Genomic DNA, 25,650 nt, shown 5'->3' on the forward strand with positions numbered 1-25,650 from the left:
ATCGTTTCTTACAATGGAATGGTTCCAGGGTTTCACTCATAATTGAGCTTTCTTTGACGTTACTTTTACTTTTCTTTCATTCGAGTATACAAATTGCGAAATTTTTTTCAAGAATCAGAAAATTTTGTTGTTTTACAATATAAGTAGGTAAGGTACCGTACTACTACGTAGTCCTACTCAATTGCAATTTAATTTTAATTGGGATAGCTTTTCTGGTTATTTCGAGTCGGTATTTTTTGCTTTATTTGAATACCTAATAAAAGTAAATGAAAAATTGTACAGAAGCGAAAAGTCAATTTGTCAGACGACTTGGGACGTTAAAATTTTCATAATTTTTTTCTCAAAAGATCGTTGAAATGTCAAATTTAACAGGACCAAGGAGCATGTTGCGAACAAATTGTAATTTTCAGACGGTGGACAATTACTTGGTGTTTAGGCCAGTAAGATTTCTCATCAACGAAACAGATCGTTACCTATTTCAAAGTTTACTGTACCGATCGCCAATTCACCACCACGTCTCGCGTCTCTGCTGTTTAATTATACAACTTTGATGCTCATTAAGTAATATAAAATGGACGCCTATTGCCTAATACCATCCGATTGAATGGCTTTATAGCCGCGCAGCTTTAACCTTAGATACACTTGTAGCAGAATTCAATCAACGCGAAATAATTTTCATCACCTACGCATTTTCGCATTTTAACGTATTACGTATTGTGCATGATTTATACGTTTTACCTATACAACGTGTCTATAAAGTACAGAGAATATACCTACTAAACGGAAGTAAATAATGAAGGTCGATTTTATACGGTAACATTATTCCCTTTTAACGGATATCCGGCTCACTGAAAATCAAAACATTCGGTCTTCGTGTACGATCTGTCCCTTTTTTAATTCGTTTAGTTATTAACGCACAGGTTAGTTACGTGTTCATTATGGTGTTTTAATTATCCTACGCACAAATAGTGAGCACAAAGAAATCTTCGTGATGTTTTAATGCTGTAAAGCGGTGCAAAAATTTGTGTTAATTTCGACGAATGGTGTCGTTTTTTTTCTTCTTTGCATTCGACGTGTAGTATATGGAGTAATAAATTATAGTGAGAAATACAGTACCTAGCTACGAGTACGTAACCTAATAAAAAAATCCTGTCGCCTTGTCACGTTTCAGTATCTATGTACGTATGATAATTTTTTAGACGTAATGCTATACCTACTTTAAATGTTAAACAAATTACCAGCAAGTTGGAACTCACGTTGAGAAAATTTCGTTAAAATTAAGCCAGCACTACAAACTAGTGCAATCATTAACAAGACGAAAGAAGTTAGAAATCTTTGAATCAAAACTAAAAGAAAATTAAATAAAAAACCAAATTAGACAACGCGTATATAGTGAACGTTTTCTGTTTCAGTATAATTATTAGTGACGATAATTATATTATCACAAATTCATTTTCATTTGCCTATCCGCAAATACAGGCATTTTGAGCATATTTTTTGGTCTCTATATTTTTTTAAATTTTATTCAGGTAATTGAATTTTTTCCACTTGATAAGAAACTGAGGTCCTCAACGGAGAGTATTTTTGACATGGTTACGTATTTTGCACCGAGGTCTGATCGAAAATAGCGTCATGCTGATTTTTGAGACGTGATCGAGTCAGACTTTTAAAAACTGAAAAAACTACCCATTTCTGAAATTTCTACTCAAATTAAAGTAGACTTTTAGATATTATGTGTGACTTTTAAGAACTTGGGAAAACAGTCAATGAATCGCTAAAATTATGTCGAACTCTCGAAAATGTCTTTCCGATATTTTGTCAGACTTTTTGGTTCATTTTTGAATAAACGTACTTAATTATGATTTAAAGCTTTCCTTCGAGAGGAGACTTCGCCCTCATTTTTTTCACTGAACTGAATCAAAAAAAAAATTGAACCAGCATACAAAAATACATCATTATTCATTAAGAAAATTGATGATAAAGACGCTTGAAAAAAATCTTTTAAAACCCCTCTCTCCACCCTCACAATTGAAAAAAAACATTTCTATCCAAATCATTTGCTGATCCTTTCCTCTCCTTTAGGCCTTCTACAATTGAATCATAGTTTCAAGTTGATGATTTTCAAAAAGAATACAGCTTTGGAAGTGCGTCATGTGAAATGAATAATACAAAAAAAAACTGTTATGATTTTTTCAATAAAAAAGATCGTTCAAAGACAAAACCAGGTGTCTACCAAATCCAAAATTTCTCATCTTTTTCGTACTTTTCCCGTACTTTTTTCATATGATATAAGCCATGAAAATGCGACAGTATTTACTTTTCTTTGTTAGAAGAAAATCGATGAACAAAAATTTTCCAAACATGGTTTTTCTTCATTTTTTGATTTTTTTCATTTTAAAAATCCTTTCAAAATTTTGTACCTAATATTTATCTACGTAACTACATATTAGTTTAATTAGTACAACAGGGTGTATCTTCATCTTCCTACCTTATTTACTTGGTGAAAACTAGGTATTTTCAATATTTCAGTAAAATTAAGTCATCCCGGAAAGCTCTTCCCCCCTCCCTCCCCCTTATAAGAAAAATTGTTACGTTTTCAGGTTTTGATTTTCAAGTTTCGTCCATCTTCATCAGAAAAACACTATTTTAATAGTTTTGACTCCCCCTATCCTTTGAATGATGGAACAAAAAGGAATCTCAGCATCCTTAAATTTATAAAAATAATTGGATGATTACGAGTACCTACGAGTATATTGACAGATCAATTACATCGTTACTAATATCTTCACAGCCGCTACCCCCTCCCCTCTTACCACTCTCTCTCCTGATGACATTAAATCTCTAATCACTCACAACACATTTACTAACTGGCAGAACTTTTGGTCACAACAAACTTCAAACAAACTCTTTCCAACATAAAAAAACTACTCTCCCCTGGAAAAATCTAGGCCACCTGAACAGAAAAGAAGAAATCCTGATTACTAGACTAAGAATAGGCCACACAAAAATTACTCATAACCACTTATACCAAAAAGAACCAAAACCCTCATGCCAATTTTGCAGAAACGAACCCATATCCATCCAACACATACTTTTCAACTGTCCCCAACTAAAACAAAACAGACTTACACTACAGATAAAAGAAAACCCACCTACTATCCCTGACGAACCCTCAGAAATACAAAAATTCATCTCCCTAGTAGAAAACATCGGCCTCACAAACCAAATCTAGCCCCCCCCCTTACGGGTGTAATAATCTTGTAATTATAAACACCCCAAAAAAAAAAAAAAAAAATTCAAGTTTACTCAATAATCTGCCTGCTTACTCAATAATCTAGGTACCTGCTATTCCCAAGATACTAAACCACAGTCATTGAAATTTTATGAATCGGGCTATCCAACGTTATTAGAGGGGGGCGAGGGTGAGGCAATGGGAGGGCTTTTCTCAACAAAGGCGTTATTATTCTGACCCATAAATGTAAAATTTTCAAAAAATACTAATTTAAATTTATTTTATTTTTCTTGATTTGTTCCAGAAGGGGGAGAGGGAGGCTTCATACTACGAAGTAAACGTAGGTTGAAAGACAAAGAGAGTATTTTTTGAAAAAGGGATTACCTATTTAAAAAAACTCAGACCCAAAACTGGTAAATTTTTGGATATTTTTTTTCATGTTTTATCAACTTGGGAAGGGGGGGAGACGACTTTTTCAAATAAGGAAAAATAAATGATAGAGAATCAATAATTTCTCATCCAAGATGATAACTTTTGTTTGTGCCAAGTCCCGTTTTCACCTATGTATTTAAAAATTTTCCAAAAATCGACTTTAACAGTTTAAAATTTGATTATGTTCCCCAGTAATTAAAAAGGTATTGATCCAGTTCTGAGTTCAGATCTGTACCCATTTTCCGAATCATACCACAAAAAATCCATTCCATTTTCTTTAGAAATATTAGTCTCATGAACACTTCAAACGTTTCCAAAATTCAATAATAAATTTTCATTTTTTTCCAGATCATATGAAGGCAGTTTTCTCGAAACTGTACAAAAACAGAGTCGAACCAATGGAAGATCAGCTGCCTTCCACGTCTACATCAGTGAAGGAAGAACTACCTCAAACTTTCAACGTGCGTTATCTCGGATTCAGAGAAGCCAAAGGATTATGGGGAATTAAACACACTCGTAAACCAGTCGATACGATGGTAGCATCTGTGAAGGAATCTAAAAGTGATTTACATATTGTGAAATTAATACTCACCAAAGATGGCTGTAAATTGGAATCAATCTTCAAAGGCAAAATAGAAACAAGGTCAATGAATATTATCCACGTTATCACATTACCTTTTATGCGTGCCTTTATACCTTTTGACGAATATTGTCTCCAATTATAAATTAATCGCCGGCGAATGAGATGAAATTGAGATCTTTTGGGCAATGAAATTGACACCGCGACGAGATATAAATACGTAATACCGAATGGAAAATTAAAATTCGTTTTTTAAATTTGTATCGGTCTTAATGAGAATGCTTTACAATGGTGTGCAAAAGTCGATAATTTTAATACCTACACGAGCGCGTGGGTTTATGTTTCTCCAAAATATTTTGATTTTTTACCCCCTTCTGATAACCTAAACACCTTACTTAGAAGGTATATTTGGTAGATAAGAAATACCAAAATTTTAAAATGTATTAGCCTAAAATATGAAATAAAAGTAGGTAATTTAGATTTTTGCAAATACTTATTTGATTTTTTAAAGCCGTTTATACCTATATAGAATGTCTAATGTACTCAAGTATGCTTGATTAATTTCAGATATTTTCCTATTGAAACCATCTCATACGGCGTACAAGATTTAGTATACACGAGGGTCTTTGCAATGATAATCGTCAAAGAGAAATCTGATTTCCCTCATCAGAGTCCTTTCGAATGCCACGCATTCGTATGCGATAGCAGACAATCGGCCAGAAAACTCACCTACACTTTGGCTACAGCATTTCAAGAATACAGTAAGAAAATTCGATCAGTTCCTCACACCAGACCAGATCCTCGAAAAAGATTCGCCATCGATTTACGAACACCCGAAGAAATGCGAACTGAATTAAGACATCAAGATTCAGAGGCGTGATTTTCATTGCCATTCATTTCACGTGCCAAAAAAAAAAGTTGAACGCTGCTTTGAGGTTTCTCAATTTTAAAAGTTAGATGGAAAAAATTAATTTTTATAAATACCCCTTGGAAAAAAAATTTCACTGTATAAATTCGTGTAAATAAGTTTGAACTTGATCATTTTTATAAAACCGAAGCTCTGTTTTGAAATTTTCTCGATATTTTTTCATTATTTGTTTCCTGGTCGGCGTGTTTAATTTCAAGATAGACATCGTTGTTTACATTTATGCCTAGATATATAATTAATTCCACTGTAAAAGAAAACATCTTACGGATGAAACGAAAATATAAAGTATTATTTTTCGACGTAATTTTGTATTTTCTTAGTAACACGAGTAGGTATAAGCAGAAAGACATTTAAATTAGAAATTCTCCTCGTATATACGTTTCTTGATTATTTTGCAAAATATCGCCAAGTACCTACCAACCTTTCGTGTAAATCTGAATTTTAAACGTAGGTTTAAATAGGACATTACAATCAATTATTTGTTAAGAAAAGTTCACGTCGTTAACTAGTCTCACAGTTCACATCAAATTAAAAATTTTAATTAAGAGTTGAGAATCTTGAAAAATGTCGACCTTGACGTCAATACTTGTCCTTTTCAAATTTAAACACTCGACGAGGCTGCTGCAGATTCGTATTTCTCATTTACTTTTTTGATAAGTCAAAAAACACAAACTGTTTACGCGTATATAACTATCGATTTTTTCAGTATATTTTCCAGCATTAATAAAACACTTTTTTCAATTTTGCGAGTGAATTTACAATTCAGTAAGATAATGGTTTTTTGATATTTTAACCCCCTCCCCCTCCACCAAAATATTATTAATCCTCACTTATGCCAAAATTAGGTTTGTAAATGCAATTGTGAATCAAATGTGGCCAGAAATGTCTTTTTTCAGGATAAGAACAGGCCATTCATTTTTTTATTATTTTCAAAAATTCAACAAAAATGGAAAAATCAACTTGATCAGCTGAAAATTAGAACAGGAAAGATGGGTAAGGGGTTCTCATGTTCGCATATTTTCAAGAAAACGCCTTTCTGAATATCTTGAATAGAAATACTTATCAACGTCATCGGGTGAAATTTCTTAAAAATAATAAGTACAACCTTTATGTAGTTGAGCAACTTGAAAAATGTAGGTAAATACCCATTACCCAAGTTCAATGTGTTATTTTTTTCTCAATTTACCTACACAAAAATTTTGGAATTTTAAAAGGCAGTTCAAAGTTTTGAGAAAGTGACAACTTGATTGATTAATAATTTTAAAAAAAAAAACTTGTTGTACTTCGTAATCAAATCATTGTACAATAATTTTTGAAGAAAAAAAAACAACCGACTCTTACAAACATACTAGAAAGTGTTAATACATACAAAGGTACACGTATTTTCCAAACAGTTCACAACAAGTTGTTATCGAATAAGCGAAAAGCAGCAAAAAAGGTGTCATGTTAAATTGAATCATCTCAATTGTCTGGACGTACGAGAATCTCGTGTATCTACGCGTACCTTTTGTTTATCTATACCTATCCACCTATTTGAAAAATTCAATTGATACCTAGATATTTATTCTTTTAAAACAACTTGAAAAGAATAGACCTGAAAGAGATGAATACGATTTATTCAATAACATTTTTTTACTTCGTAAGCTGTTTTAAAATGATCCTTCAACGAGTTCGGGACGATAAAAAAATAAAATCGTGACTGTAAGTCCCTCTGGGACTTGTAGATTTCGTGTTGGTAAATTCAGTTTTGTCCAAACAACAACAAAATACAAGAATTGAGAACTTTTTTTCACTCTAAAAACTTAACGAGCCCACTTTTAAGTGTCTAGTTGCAAACAGCGGTTAGCCACCCACACCTAATAATTCTTAAACGTATCTTGAAATTTCTATTTTTTTAAAATGTTTAATCGGGTTTTAATTTCACGAATAATTTACAAATTATTCATTTCGCAAGATCTGAAGCACGAATTAAAAAAAATATACCAACTAATCAATTTCTTTAGGTAAACAAGTACCAAGGTATTTTTTTTCACTACGTAGGTATTCTGTGAATTTGAAAAATATAAATTTGTTTCATCAAATAATTTTTTTCTACTGTTTTCTTGTGCTCGGATACGTATTTCAGCTCAATTTTTATTTTTTTATTTATTAAAATTTTCATAATTCGAGCAAATAATTCGGATTATTTTGCAAGAAAGGTATCCGAATCGGCAGAAAATTTCAGGTCTGAACAAGCTGGATCAAAATACGACCCATCAACTCTTTAGTCGATTAAACTCATTTTGAAGAGAGTTCCAACTTGACTTTTTTGAAACTCTTTTTGAAAAGAATCGAACTCTGAATCGAAAACTGTTTTCAAGGAAATCGATTCTTTTTCAATTCTTTTGCCTGGTCTTAAAAATGATTCACCAACGTCAATGAAATGAATCTCGTACTTCTGAATCACCGATGAAAAAAAATGATCAAATTCGGAAATGAATATTCAAAGCATGTCCAGCACTGCTTGACCCTTTACTTATGGTTTCAAAAATTCGATACGAATTACGACAAAATTGAAATAAAACCGATTCAAATTTGAGAAGGCTTTTGATTTTGAGTCTGGTGAGTGGATGCCAAAACTTTGGATTTAGATACAACCGGGTACGACGTGAAAAAAACGTTAGATGGACGAGTTGCCTATCTTTGAAATTTAAGGGGCAACCTAGCTTTGAAAAAAAAATCAAGATAAACATACTTTTGACCTTGGAAATGGGTAGAACTTTGGAAAATAAATAAATTTTGTGAATATGAATTTTTGCCCAACTTTGAAATTGAAAGAGCTGGAAATATTTTAAAAGAAAAAAATATTTCTAGCCCCTTCATCTTTTTTCATAAAGTTTTCCTCTGTTTTCGATCAACTTCTCAAAACCTTCAATAACAAGCGAAAGTAAAACTGAAAAATATAGTAACCGTTGACGCTCAGACACAACTTTTATGCCACTTTTCCAGCTAAAACCCATTCAAAATTCTGAAAAAAGCCACGTTATCTACTTCATTCAAAAACGTTATCTAATTTGATGTTTGCTGGCACAACAAATTCATTAAATTATTTACTTCCTCGAGTGGCTGAAGCTTTTAAATTCGCGAAACGTAAAAGCCAAGCTCGAATAAACACTTCGATGATTAATATCTACGGAATTGACAATAACTGAGAGTAAGTAATTTTTTCTATTCATTTTTCCAACGAAAAGAAAATACTGGGCTGAAACTGCGTACATTCATAATGTATCACGTTCGCAAATCATTCAATAAAAATTTAGGTACCTATCTCATAGAAGAATAATCGCAACCAACAGAAACACAAATAACAGGATCGTGCAACTTGATATAAAATCTCATCACGTATTTGGTAATTAGATAAATACACAATTGGCAAATTTATATAAAACCAAACGACGTAGTATAAATAATAAAATAAAAACAATAATCGTTATTCGGCCTGATAAAAAATTTAGGTACTGCAAACACAGGAAGCTCATTTAAGTATTCCGTCTGACGTCAAAGCTGCGCTCAAATAATACTTCAAAGGCATGGAAATTGTTGTGTTCATAACACCTACTAAGCAATTCGACAATCCTTCCATGTGATTTACTTTTTTGACAATTTTCAAAAGAAAATTTACCCAAGTAAGTTGACAAAGAAAATGAAAAAAATTACAAGCCCTTAAGATAAGAGACACGATAAAAATATTTCCATTTAGGAAAAAAAGCTTTCACTCGATGACTTAATAATTCATTAGGTGTCACTCAAGCCCAAGTATTTTTTTTAGATACTTAAACAATTTTTTTAAATAAAGTTTATTCAACTAAAGATGCCCATGGTGGAGTTTCAGTTTCACTTCGTCGGTGCATAAATTGAATTTTTGTGAAAAACAAACAAACTTTTTTTGCCTTGAAGGTGCATTGACAAAAAAAATGAGATATCTTTCGTTATCATTCGTAATTTATTTCATCTTGTGATTTTCACAAAGTTGATTACTCTTAAAATTGATATTACGAAACGATGGAAATTCAGAATACCAACCTGAATATCAATTTCATTGAACGTGAGATTCATTTTTATTATAAAACGTTTGAAATGGTAAATTCACGAGTAGGTAATTAATTTTTTTTTAATGAAATGACTCAAATTTTGCCATAAATCAGATTTTTACACACGTGTACGTCCCAAACTGTTGAATACAAAGCTGTTTTGTATCAATCCCTCTTGAAACAACCATACTTGATATGCTAAAAAAAAATATATATTCCTTTATAAATAAACGATATAATATTATTACCAACTGGCACAATTACCATCGTTCAAATAACCTTGCCACCCAACTAAAAAAAAAAAAAAGAGGCAAGCCTATACATACTTGGATGAATTTTGCTTTGAGAAAAATCGTCATAGATATTTCGACTGGAATCAGATAAGAAATTCAACTTGACACGAGTTAAACTACACGGTTTATTATGAAAAGGAATGCCCAAGCGTCGAATAACGTTTCAAGTAAAAAAAAAAAAAAGGCACATCAGATTCGCATTAAAATCGTATCTACTTTCCCAATTTTATTTTACATTAAAAATCAAAACAAAAATTTTTATGAAAAAACATCTCGAATATTTTGTTTAACCCGTGAACAAAAAAATTCGGGTATACATGTTTAATATTAATATAAAAAAGAATTTTTTAACGAAAGTTCGCCGATCAAATTTTTTTATTCGGAGTTCATGCACGAGACCGTCATATTGCACAGATTCTCGCTGGAAGCCTTGGTTTCTCTGTTAAATGCTAAATAATGAGTAAAGGAGGGCAAAAAAGTCTCTCGATTGTAATTAGCTTAAAGAGTACTACTCGAACGTAATTTGAGCAAAAGAAATGCACTCAACTTACAAAGTGTCCAAAAAAACACGAAAATTAATTCCTAAACGCTTTTCAATTGCTCAAAAAAATAAACATAGCACTTCGAGTAAGTACACATCACACCTACCTACAAAGCCTGCCGATACCAACCTACCTAACCCTGAATTGCTTACAGTAAACAACTTTGACAATTATTTGTAGGTTTCCATCGGTATTTGCACGGTTTCCATTACTTTGTGTGATTTTTTACATTACTTCGATGATGTTTGGAAACCTTTACAAAATAGATCTAGTGTTGAAATTCTTTTTTTTTAATTTATAATCCCTACCTTTGACTCGAGGCGTAGGACAGTTTCCAATTGTATAAATAGAATGTATTCTTAAATCTATCCAATTTAAAAGCTCTTCTGGAAAACACACCTAGCCGAAAGATAAGACGAACTTTCACATTTCGGATAATTCTTTCGAATGTTTGAACTTTAGCCTTGTTTCTAATTTAACGTAGTACACAATGTTGCATTCCAAAACAGTAAGGAATTGAGCTTTCAACGTAGAGCAATGATTAAATTTCCAGCCTTTCGGATTGATACTTTTCAATTAAATTCATTGCAATTTAGAGAAATCTTTTCACATCAAAGCAGAGAAATTGTTTCAAAAAATATTTTTTTCATAAAATAGGTAATCATAATATCAGACGAAGCACATCTGAGACTTACTTTAAAAGTAAAGATTGCATTTCGTGCAAACTCACAAAGCTAAAAAAGATATCGAAGTCGAACTTTTAAAATTAAAAAAGAAAATTAATTACTCGGATTACCTTCCAGTAGGTACCAAGTCTGAAACAGAAATCTTTTGAAATTATATAATAACGACCAACGACGTAGCTGGAGATTATGAAAATGGAAAATATGTAATTTACCCATAGAATAGCTGTCTATAGGTACGTATATAGACCTATACTATCGTACACGACGTAAAAACACGACAAAATTAATCTCTTTCCAATCCTTATTGTTTTTAAATTATAAGCTCGCGTTATTTTCGCAAATACAAATTAAAAAGCACAGCTTAAACACCTATTCGGTGTATATTTTTTAACGGAGGAGCGACGCGACGTGACGCGAGAAAAGCTTGCGCCGTTGCCCGTCTTCTTAGATTTTGTAGTATAGAGAACGAAGCAAAAGCATCCGCATAAAAACACCTAACGAGGGGTATTCCGAACCTACTCGTACTTCTTATCACAGGCTCACTTATTTAAGCATTTTGTTTTCACACTTCAACTGTGAAGGTTATGAAGATATAAAATAATGTAATTAATTATTGTGGATTTTTTTTCGTTTTTTTTTTCAATACGTCGCACGGAACGTTGACGTGATTTCCTTTTCGGTGTGTTCTTTAAAAAAATAATTTTAATATCATTGGTGAATTGTTTTTCCTTCGAGTTTAATAATTTTATGGAACACGTGGGTAAGTAAGAGCGATTAATTTTTTTAAACGATTTTCAAAGATTTGAATTTTATCATTAGATAGGTTAAAAATATTACTAGAGTGATAAAATGCTGAAACACCTGTTTAGATTGAAAATTTTTGTTCAGATTACATTGAAAAAATTTATTTCAACTTTTAGCTCCCCCAAAAAAATTATCAAGTCACTAGAAAATAATTTACTAATTGACTGCTAGTTTTCTTATTTTCAGTAGTTTCTTGTTTTTCTTTTCTTTCTTTTTTTTAAACAAAAAATAAACACTACTAAAATTTTAGATTAGATTGACATTGTGGTCAGATTCTTCCAATTACCTGCATTAACGAAAGCATGCATTGATAATAAGTGGATATACTTTTTTAAAGAAAAAAAATTGATTTATCTACTATACTATTAGCTAAACAATATTTACCTACCGCCAATAAACAGAAAAAAATGTGTTCCCGCCATTTTTCCACATTTGAAATAAGTGTTTGTATTGAAAATTTTGAACAAAACGGATACACAGGAACCAAAGTGAGATAAAGGACAGTTCTAAAAATGAAAAAAAAAATAAGTTTTTTTAAAAACGTTTATTGAAACTCGGACACACTGGGAGTCCCCAACCCGTCACAGGGGGAGGTGTTCCTTTAGATAAATAAATATGTAACAAAAGTTACATCATGTTATAATCGTTGCATATCAATCAAGCCAACGTATTTTATTAAACACCGATTTTGAAAACATAGGAAAAGAAAGGAGTTGATGGCACCTTGCAGGGCATGTTTTTCACACAAAAACAAAAAAGAAAGAAAATAAAAAACGCATTTCAACATCTCAAAAATATGTTTAATGTTGGTAACGTTTTTAATTGTTTGATTTTTTTAGAAAATGTTCACGAATAAATTTTTATAAATTCCTGACCTGGTAACTAGAAATGTTGGAGTTCTGCTTCTGCGACTCGTCCCAAAATGTGCATGGCAGCCTCCGCCATCTGCAGTGCCATCCTTTCCTACCAACATTTAAAAAAATCAAGAACCAGAGGAATTTTTTTCTAAACTATGAAAAAGAACAAAAATGTTTATATTTTTCCTACATGTTTTTAAAAAATTTCATTTTATAGGAAGCCTTTTATCAGATAGGAATGTCCTTCAAATTGAGTATAATACATTTCAAACAACATCCTGCATTGTGCACCCAAACCATTCAAATTCAAATAATTTAGTGCAATGTACCGCATGTGGCATTTACAAGTCAATTACCTACATAGGCATTGCTTATTGAGCTACTTTACAATATGCTTATGATGAACATTTCCGGTTATTTTAGTACATAATAAAGAATTTAAATGGTAAATACACGAAAAGATCAGTAAGTAGGTAATGAATAAGAAAATGTGTACATTGCTTTTCCAAATGGGTAGGTACAGGCATTGTATAAAATTTAATATTAAAAAAATGACCAGGCTCAGAACATTCAATTATTATAAGTTAAAATTTGTTCCGTCACTGGGAAGAAAATTAATCCTTCAAGGTAACAAATGAATTACAGAAAATTTCAAGTATTTAACATTGTAACTTCAAGCTTCTTTTTTTTTCTATGTAGTAGTGAGTCCATTTTGATACAAAAATGATCAACTATTGCCTCAAGATTTTGAATCAAGTTCTTTGTATGGGATAGTTTTAAAAAATCGGCCAAATAGTAATTCTAACATTCCATAAAGGAGTTTTTTTTAATGATGCACCTCTTCGAGAGTACCCAGGGGTGCTAACTGTAACCGCAAAAAACCGAAAACCGTAACCGAAACCCAAACAAGAACCCAATTTTAGCCATTTTCAAACCCTAACTGAAAACAAAAACCGAAATTTCATAAGTTTTTTAAAAACCCTAAAAAACCATAACAATAATAATGAAGCAGAGTGAGTGAAACCGAAACCTAAACCGATATAATTTATTTCGGTTTTTTTCGGTTTTCAGTTTGGGTTTTTTCAGTTTTTTCAATTTTTTTGGGGGGATTTTTTCACATTTTCGACTTTTGAGACTCGAAATCCGGGGAAATTGATAAATTTAATGAACCTATCAAATTGGGTCCTTGGCTGTTGTTGTTGACTTGTTGCTTTTTGGGTTGTTAAATCGCTTTGTGTTTTGAGATTGAGGAATTTTGAAGAAATTTTTAAAAAATACGTAAACCGAAAAAAACCGAAAACCGAAATTTTTGTAAATAAAACCGAAACCCAAACCGAAACTGAAATTTTGAATTTTAAAACCAAAACCGAAACAAAAACCGAAAAATGTCAACGAAAAAATTGGAGTGAAACCTTAACCTTAATAAAAATAATTAAGGTTAGCACCCCTGAGAGTACCTACATTACAAAAAATATCATACTCAGCATTTGTCCAGGTACAAAATTGAAGTCACTATAAGAATGTGAAATCTCAATCAATCATTTAGCTTCTTTAATTTCGATAAGGATTAAAATTGAAAAGAAATTCCTTCAGGATCCTCTTAAAATTTATCTCTCTGCAGGAGTGCCGCAGATTTGAAGAATCAGCAATTCAACCTAAATTTCTCGATCATTCACAAAATCATTTAACGATAAATATTTCAAAATTATGTTTTCCAAGATTACTGGAGTGAGTACAATCCTCCTTTCAACTTGGCAATAATCTGTTTCAGAAAATCGTAGGTATGGTTTCACAAACGTCATCAAATTCTAACCCCCCCCCCAATCATCAGATTTGAAAAATGTTGAAACAAAAATATAATTTTTAAACAATTTTTAAGTTCAACTTATGCAGATAACTCTTTTTTGAAATTGATTTTTTAGCCAAAAACATACCTAGGTAATTTAAATGTTCTCATAACTGTGTAATTATAATTAAAAGTCACTCAGGCTGAGCAGATGAACACATGGATATTTTGGACATTGAAAACGGAAAGTTGAACTCTCAATTGACTCACCGCCATCGGATATAATTTGAATTTTTGTTATGCACAACTTACCTACCTACAAAATGTTCTATAAGAAATTATCTCTGTAAAAAGCATAACAATTTTCTTGAAAAAAACCCTGATATTTTTAAAAATAGACTATTTTTCACGCTTGTTTACAACCTTTCTTCCATACTCCTTTACTTGTACAAAAAATCTCGCAGCCATTTTTATGCAAATTAATCAACGTTGTTTTTAAGAATAAGCCACGCAAAAAGTATATTTTCTTATTTTTAAATAAAATACCTCACTGAAATTAATCTTGCGGAAAAATCTCAAGAAAAATGAACTCGAGATAGCACATATTTTAAAATGTTTAACGACAGGTTTATTATAAGTAGGTAGAGATACTTCATGAAGTCAGGTATTGAATTTCTCATCGCTTAAATTTTGAAATACCTAATCGCGAATCGTTTAGTATCAGTTTTCTTTATTGAGTGTGAAAATACCATCTCCTTTGGCAAAAGGGTCATCGATGCGTTAGTAGTATACCCGTGCGTTTAAACCCAGCCTGCGGCTTGGTTTAAGCGCTCGGGTAGGAGGTTGTTGGAACTAGGAAAAGGTAGCGGATGACGACGCGGTGGTAATGGAACCTGTTTGGTTATGAATTCCTACTGACAGGGGAGGTTTTTAGGAGCGGCGTGGTGAAGTACCTATAGATGGTGAAAGGGGTAAAAAAAAGATGACGAAAATAGTATGGAATAGAATTATGACAGATATGAAATTATTTTTTCAAAAAAATTTTTATACTTATACTTACCTACCTGATTTCTATCTTAGCATAAAATAGGTAGGTACCTATGTATAAATTCGGTCGATGATTATGGTTATGAATTCGTACTGTCGCGGGAGGTTTTTAGGAGGGGTGTGACGAGGTATGCGCGGTGAAAAGTTTGAAAAAAAGATGACGAAAATATTATGGAGTAGAATTACATTAGATACCTATGAAATGATTTTTTCAGAAAATTTTTTACTTACTTATACTTACCTACCTGATTTCTACCTTAGCATAAAATAGGTAGGTACCTACTACAAATTGTTGGATCAAATAAATACCAGTTAATTTTTTTATTTTGGTATTTTTAAAGGAATCTTTACTTGCGCTTACCAGGTCTCTACTTTTAAATAAAATGTTACATAGTATGCATCCCTTTCAATACCTACCATACATTACGCTTTTTCATGAAGGAAATACCATTTTAAAATGTAGTCACATTTGGTACTCTTAAGAAATTATACCTTTCATTTCACTCTTACCAATAGTGGAAAATAAGTACATTTGTACTTCTCAACATAAAACTTCCAATGAAAATACTCTACTGTAAAGTGGTGTACCTACCATAATATTATAACGTCAAAAAATAAACACAGATGTGAGAATTTCATAATTTTTATTCAGAAAAGGCATTTTTATACGTCTTATTACTATAATACAACTTAAAAATTAATATCTTATGTCTCTCTTATTTCAGATTTTAAATTCAACCTTAATACTACAAATAAATGCCTAAAATTTATGCCTTTTGTTAATAGGTATATTAAAAAGTACTTATGCTTATAATATTGAAACATACATTTTTCAAAATAATTACTAAGAAATAAAACTATGTACAATTACCTTACTATAAAAAGGATTACTCATCATAATTATCATCATCATCATCATCATCATCATCATCATCATCATCGCTTTCCTCTATTACAAATGAATTTAACGTTAAGAAGGACACAAGCTCCTTTATAATAATTTGAGAACAAACAATCTTAATTTCATAGAAAATTTTTTCAGCTAATACCGAGTTTGAATTGATATGGTCTAACTCAGTTGGCGATAAATTAAATTTGTAACCTTTATAGAATATAGTTTTTACACTTGCCTCTAGATTGCCAATGTCTTTAAGATTAACAGTTTTCAAGCAATGAGCTTGCATTGTACTAACAATAAAATCATACGCTTTTTTACATGACTCCCTAAACTCCACATACATTTTCACTGTTGAAATCACACAAGGAGACAATTTTCGAAGACCATACCAGCTCCTATCTTGAAACATTATAGAGTCTGGGTAAATATTCTCATATTCTACAGCATCGGTTATTAAAATAGATTTTTGGCCTTGGTATTTTCGGAACTGCATTTTTACCTCATGAGAAATAACAGTTGTTTCTGGTTTGTAATTTTCATCATCCGAGCAGAAATAATAATTCACAGTTTTAGCAAACTCATCTGATGTAAGAGTTGTAAAAGTATCTATATTTAAATATACACCCGAATTTTTTGGAGGTGAATTTCGCATAAAATAAATCAAAGGTTGAAAATCGTTATCACTATCCAAGCCTACAACCAACTGTTTTGCGCCGCTCCAGTTTATTGGATACACTTGACACATAATTAAATTTTTTCGCGGCTTCCATGTTCTTTCAACAGTAGATTTTTTGGAAACTTTGATTACCTTGTTTTTGGATGCCTCGTCAGCTGAATCTAAAGCGTGTTTTAAATTCCGGGGTTTCCTTTCAACAGTGCTTTGAACTGGTGTGATGACGGAAGAAACCGTATCTTTTGCAGTGTTACGCGTTGAAACCATTTTGTAGTTTTTTTTTTAGCACGAGAATTACTTTGAAATAGCACTATATACGACACAAAAATAATTGTAATAAATATACTTTGCAGTTAGCAGGACACGAGACTTGAGCAGCAAACGAGTAAACAAACCAAACGAGTAAACAAACCGAATGAGAAATAAACTAGTAATGTGAATCTAACGAAACTACATATATATTGCTATGCTTTGTAGTATGTCTAAAACATTCCCTCTAAAATGAAAGAGAGTAGTGGTAAAGGCAGTTTTCAACCAATCAGAAACGAGCATGACAAGCAACAGCTTTTATTCTTTCTAGAAATATTTTTGAGAAAGTAGGTAAGAAGAGGGAGAATTTCAGGGGTTTGTGAAAGAATACGTTTTAACATTCTTTTATTATTTTGTTCTAGAAAAATCTTTGAATACAAATAACAGATTAACAAATCATTGTTAAGTCTGTCACTTGAAAATAACCCTAGGAAGTCTTTCAAAGTATAATGTCTAGTTTTAAAATACAAATACACGACACAATAATTGCCACATGTTGATGAAAAATAATCTTGAAGGCCCTGAGTATTGTAAGTCCATACCTTAGCATTCTTCTGCATAAAAGTAATAAATTTGTGATTTGTTGGTGGAAACCCATAGCTGTCAAAGTATTCAGCTTTGCCTTGTACATCAATATGAATACATACTCAATGACTTCCTTTTTGTTTGCTATTATCAAGATTAATGATAACAGCACAAGGTAATGTCACTTTTGAAGTAGGTAAACAGTCTGCAGCATAGACATTCTCATGACTAGCCGGAATGTGAGTCTCTAAGTTGTTTTTCAACTGTATTGTATTCATTGCATTTACAGTTAACTGTTATCTCTGCCAAAGAAGGAAGAATTTTCAAGCTATTCGACAAATGTTTAAGATACCAAGATCTGTATTTAAAGGCGTTTAATACTGAACACACTCGTCCTAGAGACTGTATATTTTTCTTAGAATGGCCAGCGAAATAACACTTGAAGTGAGAAGGGCTACCAGAAATCTTCTTTGCTGGTGGGCAATGCAATGTTTCTAGATCTAAAGCTGGTTTCTTTATTATTTTTTCCAAGAACTTTACCTTTTCTAAACCTTTAGTCAGGATTAGACTTGCATTGCATGTTGTGTCAAGTAGGAGCTGTATAGCATCTTCTAGATTTGTGTAGCCTTCACTCCATTTAATACCATGGTATTTTTCTTCCAACCAACAAATTTCAAGTTGTTTTTTAGAAGACAACTCTCTAATATGAAAAGGCGGTTTAACAATACAATGACTAAATATGTGAGAATGAACAGACACCACTGATATTTCTTTTAGTATAAAATTATTACAGTCATCTTTGAAACCTTGAAAATCTATAATGTACATACCCATATTTCTGCACTGTTTTATAAGTAAGCACCTACTAGAGAAAAAAATGCTAGACATACACTTTTATAGTATTCCTCCCTCCCTTAATTACATACAAAGAACTATCCTATTCAGCTACCAAAATCAATTGTAACATTTCTTCTCTTATCTATTTCAATGATGTTATCATATTCCGCATACATAATCACATTCACACCTTCTTCTAATGCTGCAGAAAACCCTAAATCAACACGTACACTTCCATGTCTTATAAGGCTCCAATGTGTAGGAAGATGAGCAGACAAATCTTGAGTGAGGTCATAACAATACAAGGTATATCCGCCTTTATAGTCTTCATAGGAGATATTATGAGTGTGATTGGAATAATGAATACCAGTACCTTTGAAAAGTGTATTGTAGGCTTCAGCATATAGCGAATTAGTATAGTCAGGCTGAAGGGCTTTAGAAGGAACCTGATGACCGTCAACATAGAGGCATAGGTAATTGAGATTGAAATGTTGGAAATAGAAAGGATTAGTTTTGAAATCACCATTCGCTGATTTATTGTTAACTAAACTTAAAATTACGCGTTTTGGAAGCTGTCCAGTGATGAGGTTATCAATTGTATAGCTACGAAGACCACTTGCCAATGTAGTAGTTTTAACATCGACTCTAGTTATAGGATATTTTGCCGAGCATTTGTCCAAGGCTTTTGAATGAGCAATTAGTATACTGGGATTCAATTTAATTTTCCTAATACTTAATGCTGCATCTAGAAATTGTACTTTGTACTCGTTATTGGTACTAGTTATGAGTGAGAAAGATGGACGTGAAATGATTAAACGTAATCGAAGCTCAACACCATTCAGTAATGCTCGATCATGATTAAATAAATCACTATGTAAATGACCAACCATTTCAACTGCTTTACTACCAGCAATGAGGGCCTGTCGTTTCTTAAACCCCTCATTAGTGGCATATTCGTTCATTTTACTAGCCTCATCAGTATAAAACAATACATTTTTTAAATGGGTTCCTTTCGAGTCAGAATTATAGTTGAGAATGTTTTCTATGTATGCTCTGTAAGCATAATTACCTGTAGGTGTAGATATTAGCCGCTGGTTCATATAAATATCAACTTGTGAAAATAATGAGTGCATCCAGTTATTTACAGGGGCTACAACATCGTCATTTCCCAAAGCAGTACCATCACTTTTCACAACTTTAACCTTCAAGTATAGCATAGTATGTGATAAATCCATGTACTCTTCACCTATACCTGGAACTGTGAATTCAATTTGAGATGTATCGCTAAGGGCAGAAATTGGCTTGTATTCTACCCATTCTCCCCGCTCTATGGCAACTTGTGTTGGAGGCAGTGTGAATAAGTCCAATTCGGATTTTGTGCACTCACAGGAATCGATGTGTAGAAAAGACATAATGGTGTTATGAAAATATATCTTGTGTCACAACAGAGTATTTACTTCGGGCTTTAGATGTTTTACGTTTCACGGCTTTCTTTCTAGGCTTCGTACTTTTCTTAGGCTTTTTAGGTTTCACTTCCTTGATATTTTTCTTAGTAGGACGTGCTGCTTTCTTCGTCTTCACTCCACGAGTTTTACGCTTTGACTGAGTAGATTTTTTCTGCTGTTTGGTTTTATACCCCTTACCTTTCATGTTTCCCCCAAGTACGGCATCAACAGCTTTACGTTTGAGATTCTTGACAGCTTCGCCAGTGCGAGCATTCACAGAATCTTTCAAATTTGTCTCAGGTAGATCATCAAGAACATTAATACCACATTGTAACAATTCTTTACCAACAGCTCTTGCACCAGATTTAAGTAATGGTAAAGCACCTCTAAAAAGACCGCCAAGAAAACTACCAATACCATGTCCTCTTTGATAAGGTGAGCCTTGAAAGTATGCCATACCATTGCCACCAGCTTGTAACTTGTAATACTCGTCAAAAACATTAGTAGGATTTCTGTGATAGCGAGCCATAGCGTCTAAAATGCAGCCGCACGTTCAACTTCCCGGATAAGAATGGCACAAGACCACCGTTGTCTTTCCTTATATTTATTTCAATTGTCTCAAAATCTCGTTTTAGCACTGGTATGTAATAAGGCTCAGTGAATGTTTGGCAGATATCCTTTCCAATTTCACCTATTTTTACTATGCGTAAGAGGGGTGCTAGTACATCGCCTATGAAATTTGGAGCCACAATGTCAGAGTATATATACATGTGAGGGGGTATACCAAATTCAAGGCTGGGAGGATAGGGAGATTTTAGTATAACCTTAGAATCTGATGACTCTTTCAAACTTTCTAAAATTTGGCTGTGTATATTTTTACTGGTACTTTTATCAAAACCTTCATAATCTGTGTATAAGATGAATGATAACATATTTTCAGCATCAACAGGTAGAATAAATCCCAACACTGTAGCTAAAACAGGACTCAAAACTATTGTAGAAATTTTCTTATCTATATTTAAAGCAAGTGCAGTCTTTACTCTATTGATATTGCGCAAGTACTCAAATTCTAAATCAATAGCCGGCGGGGATTTGAATTTTTCATTGAGAAGAGATAGAAGGTTATCAATTGTATCATAAATACCATCGGGCATAGTTATAATCTTCTTTTTTTGAATCAAATTATGAGTGTAATTTATAGTTATCCATACATCTTTAGTTTTAATGTTGGCAAAAATTGCAGGATATTGAATTTCAACAAGACCAACTTCCCAATCATCTTCTTTTAATGTAACTCGATGTGCTAATTTGTTAGTGTAAGATGCCAATCTATTCTCAGGATAGAGCTGCATTGAAGTATTGCTGGGTAATGTAATGTAAAATGAATTGTTGAACATATTTGTACTCTTTTTTTCCAACTTTATACTTGAACTAAATCTTTTTCGTAAATCCAAGAATTGAACGAGTCCGGATAACCTCTCCACTTGACAAGCACTTGTTTACTGACGCCTTTACCTTTGGTGCACAATATTTTATCTATTTTGAAATCAGCATTTGGATCAAAATTAATTTTTTGTAACTCTGCTTCGTAAAATTTACCTTCAAGCACTTCACCATTCAAATCTTCTACTTCACACACTGGTAAAATGTGCCCTATCACTCTTTTCACTTTAAAAATTTCTTCTGTAAAATTAGTTTCATATCCCTTTTCAAATGTTCCTTTCTCCTTTCGTAGTCTGACATAATCATTCACTTTGAGTTTTGGTTTCTTGTACATAGTCTTATCTAATAAATCCATGTTACCATAGGTATTTTTATATACTTGTAAAATATTATTTTTATTTACACTGTTTGGTGACATACGGATAGTACGATGATAAGAATTATTGTAACTAGTTACCAGATCTTGCAATACATCAATGTAACGCTCTGCGTTAATGTAGTGTAAGTATCTCCACATCCTTGTTTTTAAAGTTCTGTTGAAGCGCTCTATCACTGCTGCTTTCACATCGGGGTTTTGGGTAGTATAATGGTTGATGTTGTTATCCTTGAAGAATTTCTGTACACTTTGGGCAATGAATTCACTACCTTTATCTGTTTGTAAATTATGGGGTTTTTGAGATCTCTCTCCGATAATTTTTCCAAATGCTGAAATAATATCGGCAGATGATTTAGTTTTCAATGGTTCCACGTATGCTTTTTTACTGAACACATCTATCACTGTTAACAAGTATTTGATTCCTCCATTATTTTTACTGAGATTCTGTAAATCCACTAGATCAGCTTGCCAAAGATCGTTAATATTATTAGTTATGTAACGATTTCGCTTGAATGTTTTTAGTGCTGGTTTAAATAATGTATATGTGTCTTGTCCTCTTAACCAGTCATTTACTCTTTGAGAATGTATTTCATTTTTAACATGTTTCACCAAAGGAGCGGCACCGCAAAAGGATATTGGTTCAGTTTTATTATAATACAAGTTATCCAGAATTTTTAGATTTTTTTCCTCATTTATACTCGCCATATCTATTTAAACGCTAACCACGAATGTTTCTTTTTGAATAATCGATTACTTTCTAACACGGCACGCTGTTTATTGGCACGAGTCATAGGTTTTAAAAGTGGCGAATTTTTATCAACTTGCTCTACTCCTTCCAATTCTTCACCTTCATAAATGGGTGCAAATTGTGATAAAGCTTTCCACCTTAAAGTGTTTCCAATGAAATCTCTAGGCACATTAGAGTTTTTCAGTGCCTGCCCAAAAGTATACCATCCAGTTGCAGGCCCAACTGTTGTTCTGTTGCGCAGAAAATCACTTACTAAGTCTGCAATGTTAGATCTAGGTATTCTTTCTCCATGAACATATACAGCACCTGCGTCATCCCAAGTAATTACGTTGCTATCCCTTATCCAATTGAGGAATCTTATTGCCTTCTGTCTAAATGTTTTAGGTAATGGTGCTAAAATATGATGTTCAGATAAACATCTAGTACCATCCTGTAACGGTTTCTCAAAGTCAGGATGCTCTCGAGATGGTATGATTGCTTTGGATATGGTTGCCTTTTCAACCTCTGCTCGATCCACAATTGGTATAACTAAAGGTTTTCGAACATTATTAGCCCTATGGAAATATTTTTGAAGAGTCTGATAGTACATATTCCATTTATCACGATCATCTAGCTGGTCATCACTCAATACTCTGGACATTTCTTTTTCTAATTCATGAATTGTAAATTTTGCTGGTCCTGTTAATACCGGTTCATTTGTGTAAGTTGGTAAAGTATGCACAGGAGGAGAGGAGGGCACAGAATTGATTGAACGCTCAGCATTCCAGGCATCTGCAGGTACCAGTAACATTTTCTTGATTTTAGAATCCATTTTAAGGGGATGCAATGTAACTAAGTAAAGTGTTCAAGGCTGCACCTATAAGGATAGGTAAAAATACTCCTTTTCCCGTTTGAACCAGTTGCTCTCTTTTATGTGTCCAGGATGATTTTTTTTGAACAAGCGTACGCAACAACTTTTTGTAACGAGCTAAATTCTTCTTCTGATATGAATTTAAGGGGACTACACCTTTTAATGTATTTAAGGCACACTCACAGATTGCATTAATCAGTTTTAGATCAGCGTTTTTCAAAATATTCACGCGTTGTGAGCTATTCACTTTATAAAGTGCTTTAAGAAGCTCAATGTTGTTCTTTACGTTATGAGACATATTGCAAAACTGATTTTATAATTGAAAAATTGGGGTATTTATTTATTTTCGCCTAACATAAACATAATGGTTTTTGTCCGATGGAAAAATGCTGGTTCTATACCTCACTTCATCAGGAGTTGTTTGTTTCAAGTCAAGCAGCAAGTAACCATGAGGTTGAGACGTGGCATCATTATAGGCTTCTTGCAGAAATCTTGGATCTTCGGGGCTTATTTGCCTAGCTAAATGACGTACCTGAGCCTTATCTCTTGGATTCTTGAAATATACAATGTAGTGTGCATTGAGAGAAATGTCACGTTGTCCTTTCCCTTGATGAAAAAGGTTCTGTGTTATGTAAAACACACTAATGTTCTTGTGATGACACCCTTTTGTAAATAAATCAACAACCTTATTATCTGCTTCACGCATCAAATCATCAATAATAACCAAGCGTGGGCTATTGTCAGGAAAAGATGTATTTGGTAAACCTTCTTCAAAACGAATTTCAGGATGATTAGCGTACCAGTGTTGCCATTCAGCGTAATACCAAACAACTTCAGTGAACTTTGTACTACACATAAAATCAATATTTTGCAGAAATTTTATCACAAACTGTGTTTTACCACAGCCCGAAGGCCCTGCAACAATAGAGGAGAAAGGGTGCTTCCACTCAACATCCATTTTCCACTTACCCGATGAACAACTTTCTTTAATCACTTATTTACCTTGAATGATACCAAATTGATTTTGTATAATCTTTTATACCACAAGTGACTTGTTTTTTTTCTACAGTGCATCAAATTTCTAACAATTGTTTTCTCAAAAAAAAAAAAAAAAAATCGAATACAATTTTTAATGAAATTGACGAGTTGGTAAATGAATAATAATGAAGATTTAAAATACATCGTAAATATAAAGTAAAAACAAAGTTAGTTTAGCTTAATACACATACTATGGACAAATCCTTTTTACAGGGTATGTAGCGTAGTAATCAAAGGGATTTATGTTATCACTAACTATAAATTCACATAGTTCATGGTTGATATTTCGTTGTTCTATATCTCTTTTATGGTGGGGATTTTGATCTAAAATATTTATAAATTCATAAAACGGATATATCCAAACAGTAGGAACTACATAACAAAATGAACAAGTAAATTCACAATCAATTATTTTTGTAAGTATATTTCTTAATGTAATACATCTAACAAATGTTTTACGGACTATTAAGTCTACCATTCTGGGTATTGTGTTGGGTTTTATAACATGTTGGTAGCAACGAGAACAACGATTTTCTGTTGGGAGTTGTATATCATTAGCTAGTTCGGAAGTTACCACATACCTATCAAAATAAACACAAAATTTTTCATCCAAATGGTTTGAGTGCTTCAAATGCTTCCTTGCAGCAGCTACCATTTGAAGCCATTCTTGCGGATCCAAAATTACCGTGTTATTTGGTTTGAATATACAGATGACCTCCTCAACATTAGCAAACTTCTTGCAAGTGTTTGAAACCAAATTTTCATTCAAATAATAAGTGGTAACATACTGATCAACTGCTTCAGCAAAATAAAAATAAAAGTTCTCCTGAATATCTTCAGCTATGGTTTTTGGAAGCATTTTCGGATTTAAATTGTATATCCATGCAAAGGTTTCTGGTGTTTTGAAAAATATAGCAACACTACCCGCAGCTTGGCTGTATAAACACCTCGGTGATTTCATTTTTTTAAAAGTATTCACTTGAGTCACAAAACACAAAATACTAGTCGCAAAGACACGAGATGGCTTTTAGACCACAGTCCAATACACGAGCAACCGAAGAAAAAAAAACGTATAAATGAAACAAGTCCTACCAAAGTAACTGTTTTAATATTTCATTTGAAGTGCCATCTTTAAAAACATACTCGTCGTTGCGCGCGCCTGACTAGAACTACACATCACACCATACCAGTGACGCATCATACAACAACAATGGCAACAATGGTGTATCATCGCACATCATGTTGCCTTTG

At 32.7% G+C, this 25,650-nt stretch overlaps 2 protein-coding genes across 4 annotated transcripts in view; both read left to right on the forward strand.

Moving 5' to 3' along the window:
* Positions 1 to 873: 873 nt before the first annotated feature.
* On the forward strand, positions 874 to 5,476 carry LOC135836363 (uncharacterized). 2 transcript variants are annotated; one of them, XM_065351155.1, is made up of 3 exons: positions 874 to 1,126; positions 4,013 to 4,307; positions 4,812 to 5,476. In XM_065351155.1, the coding sequence occupies exons 2-3, from the start codon at positions 4,018 to 4,020 to the stop codon at positions 5,122 to 5,124; spliced, it is 603 nt and encodes a 200-aa protein (XP_065207227.1). In that variant the 5' UTR covers positions 874 to 1,126; positions 4,013 to 4,017; the 3' UTR covers positions 5,125 to 5,476. The 2 variants fall into 2 exon arrangements, with proteins under 2 accessions (XP_065207227.1, XP_065207225.1); XM_065351153.1 differs by having other exon boundaries at positions 875 to 1,178.
* A 5,745-nt stretch (positions 5,477 to 11,221) lies between these two features.
* Positions 11,222 to 25,650, forward strand: part of LOC135836364 (uncharacterized) — a 43,219-nt gene continuing 28,790 nt past the window's right edge. The window contains exon 1 of one of the 2 annotated variants that reach the window (XM_065351156.1): positions 11,222 to 11,523. The gene's annotated coding sequence lies outside the window, so the exon portion shown is untranslated. The remainder of the gene's footprint in view (positions 11,524 to 25,650) is intronic. The other variant, XM_065351157.1, reaches the window with a different exon arrangement.

This window comes from Planococcus citri, chromosome 2, assembly GCF_950023065.1.
Source record: "Planococcus citri chromosome 2, ihPlaCitr1.1, whole genome shotgun sequence".
Classification (NCBI taxonomy): domain Eukaryota; kingdom Metazoa; phylum Arthropoda; class Insecta; order Hemiptera; family Pseudococcidae; genus Planococcus; species Planococcus citri.

Excerpts from the sequence above, each read along its gene's own strand:
- LOC135836363 (XM_065351155.1), top strand. The coding sequence starts at position 4,018 with ATGAAGGCAGTTTTCTCGAAACTGTACAAAAACAGAGTCGAACCAATG. Across the intron at positions 4,308-4,811 it reads AAAGGCAAAATAGAAACAAG|ATATTTTCCTATTGAAACCA; the intron begins GTCAATGAATAT and ends GATTAATTTCAG.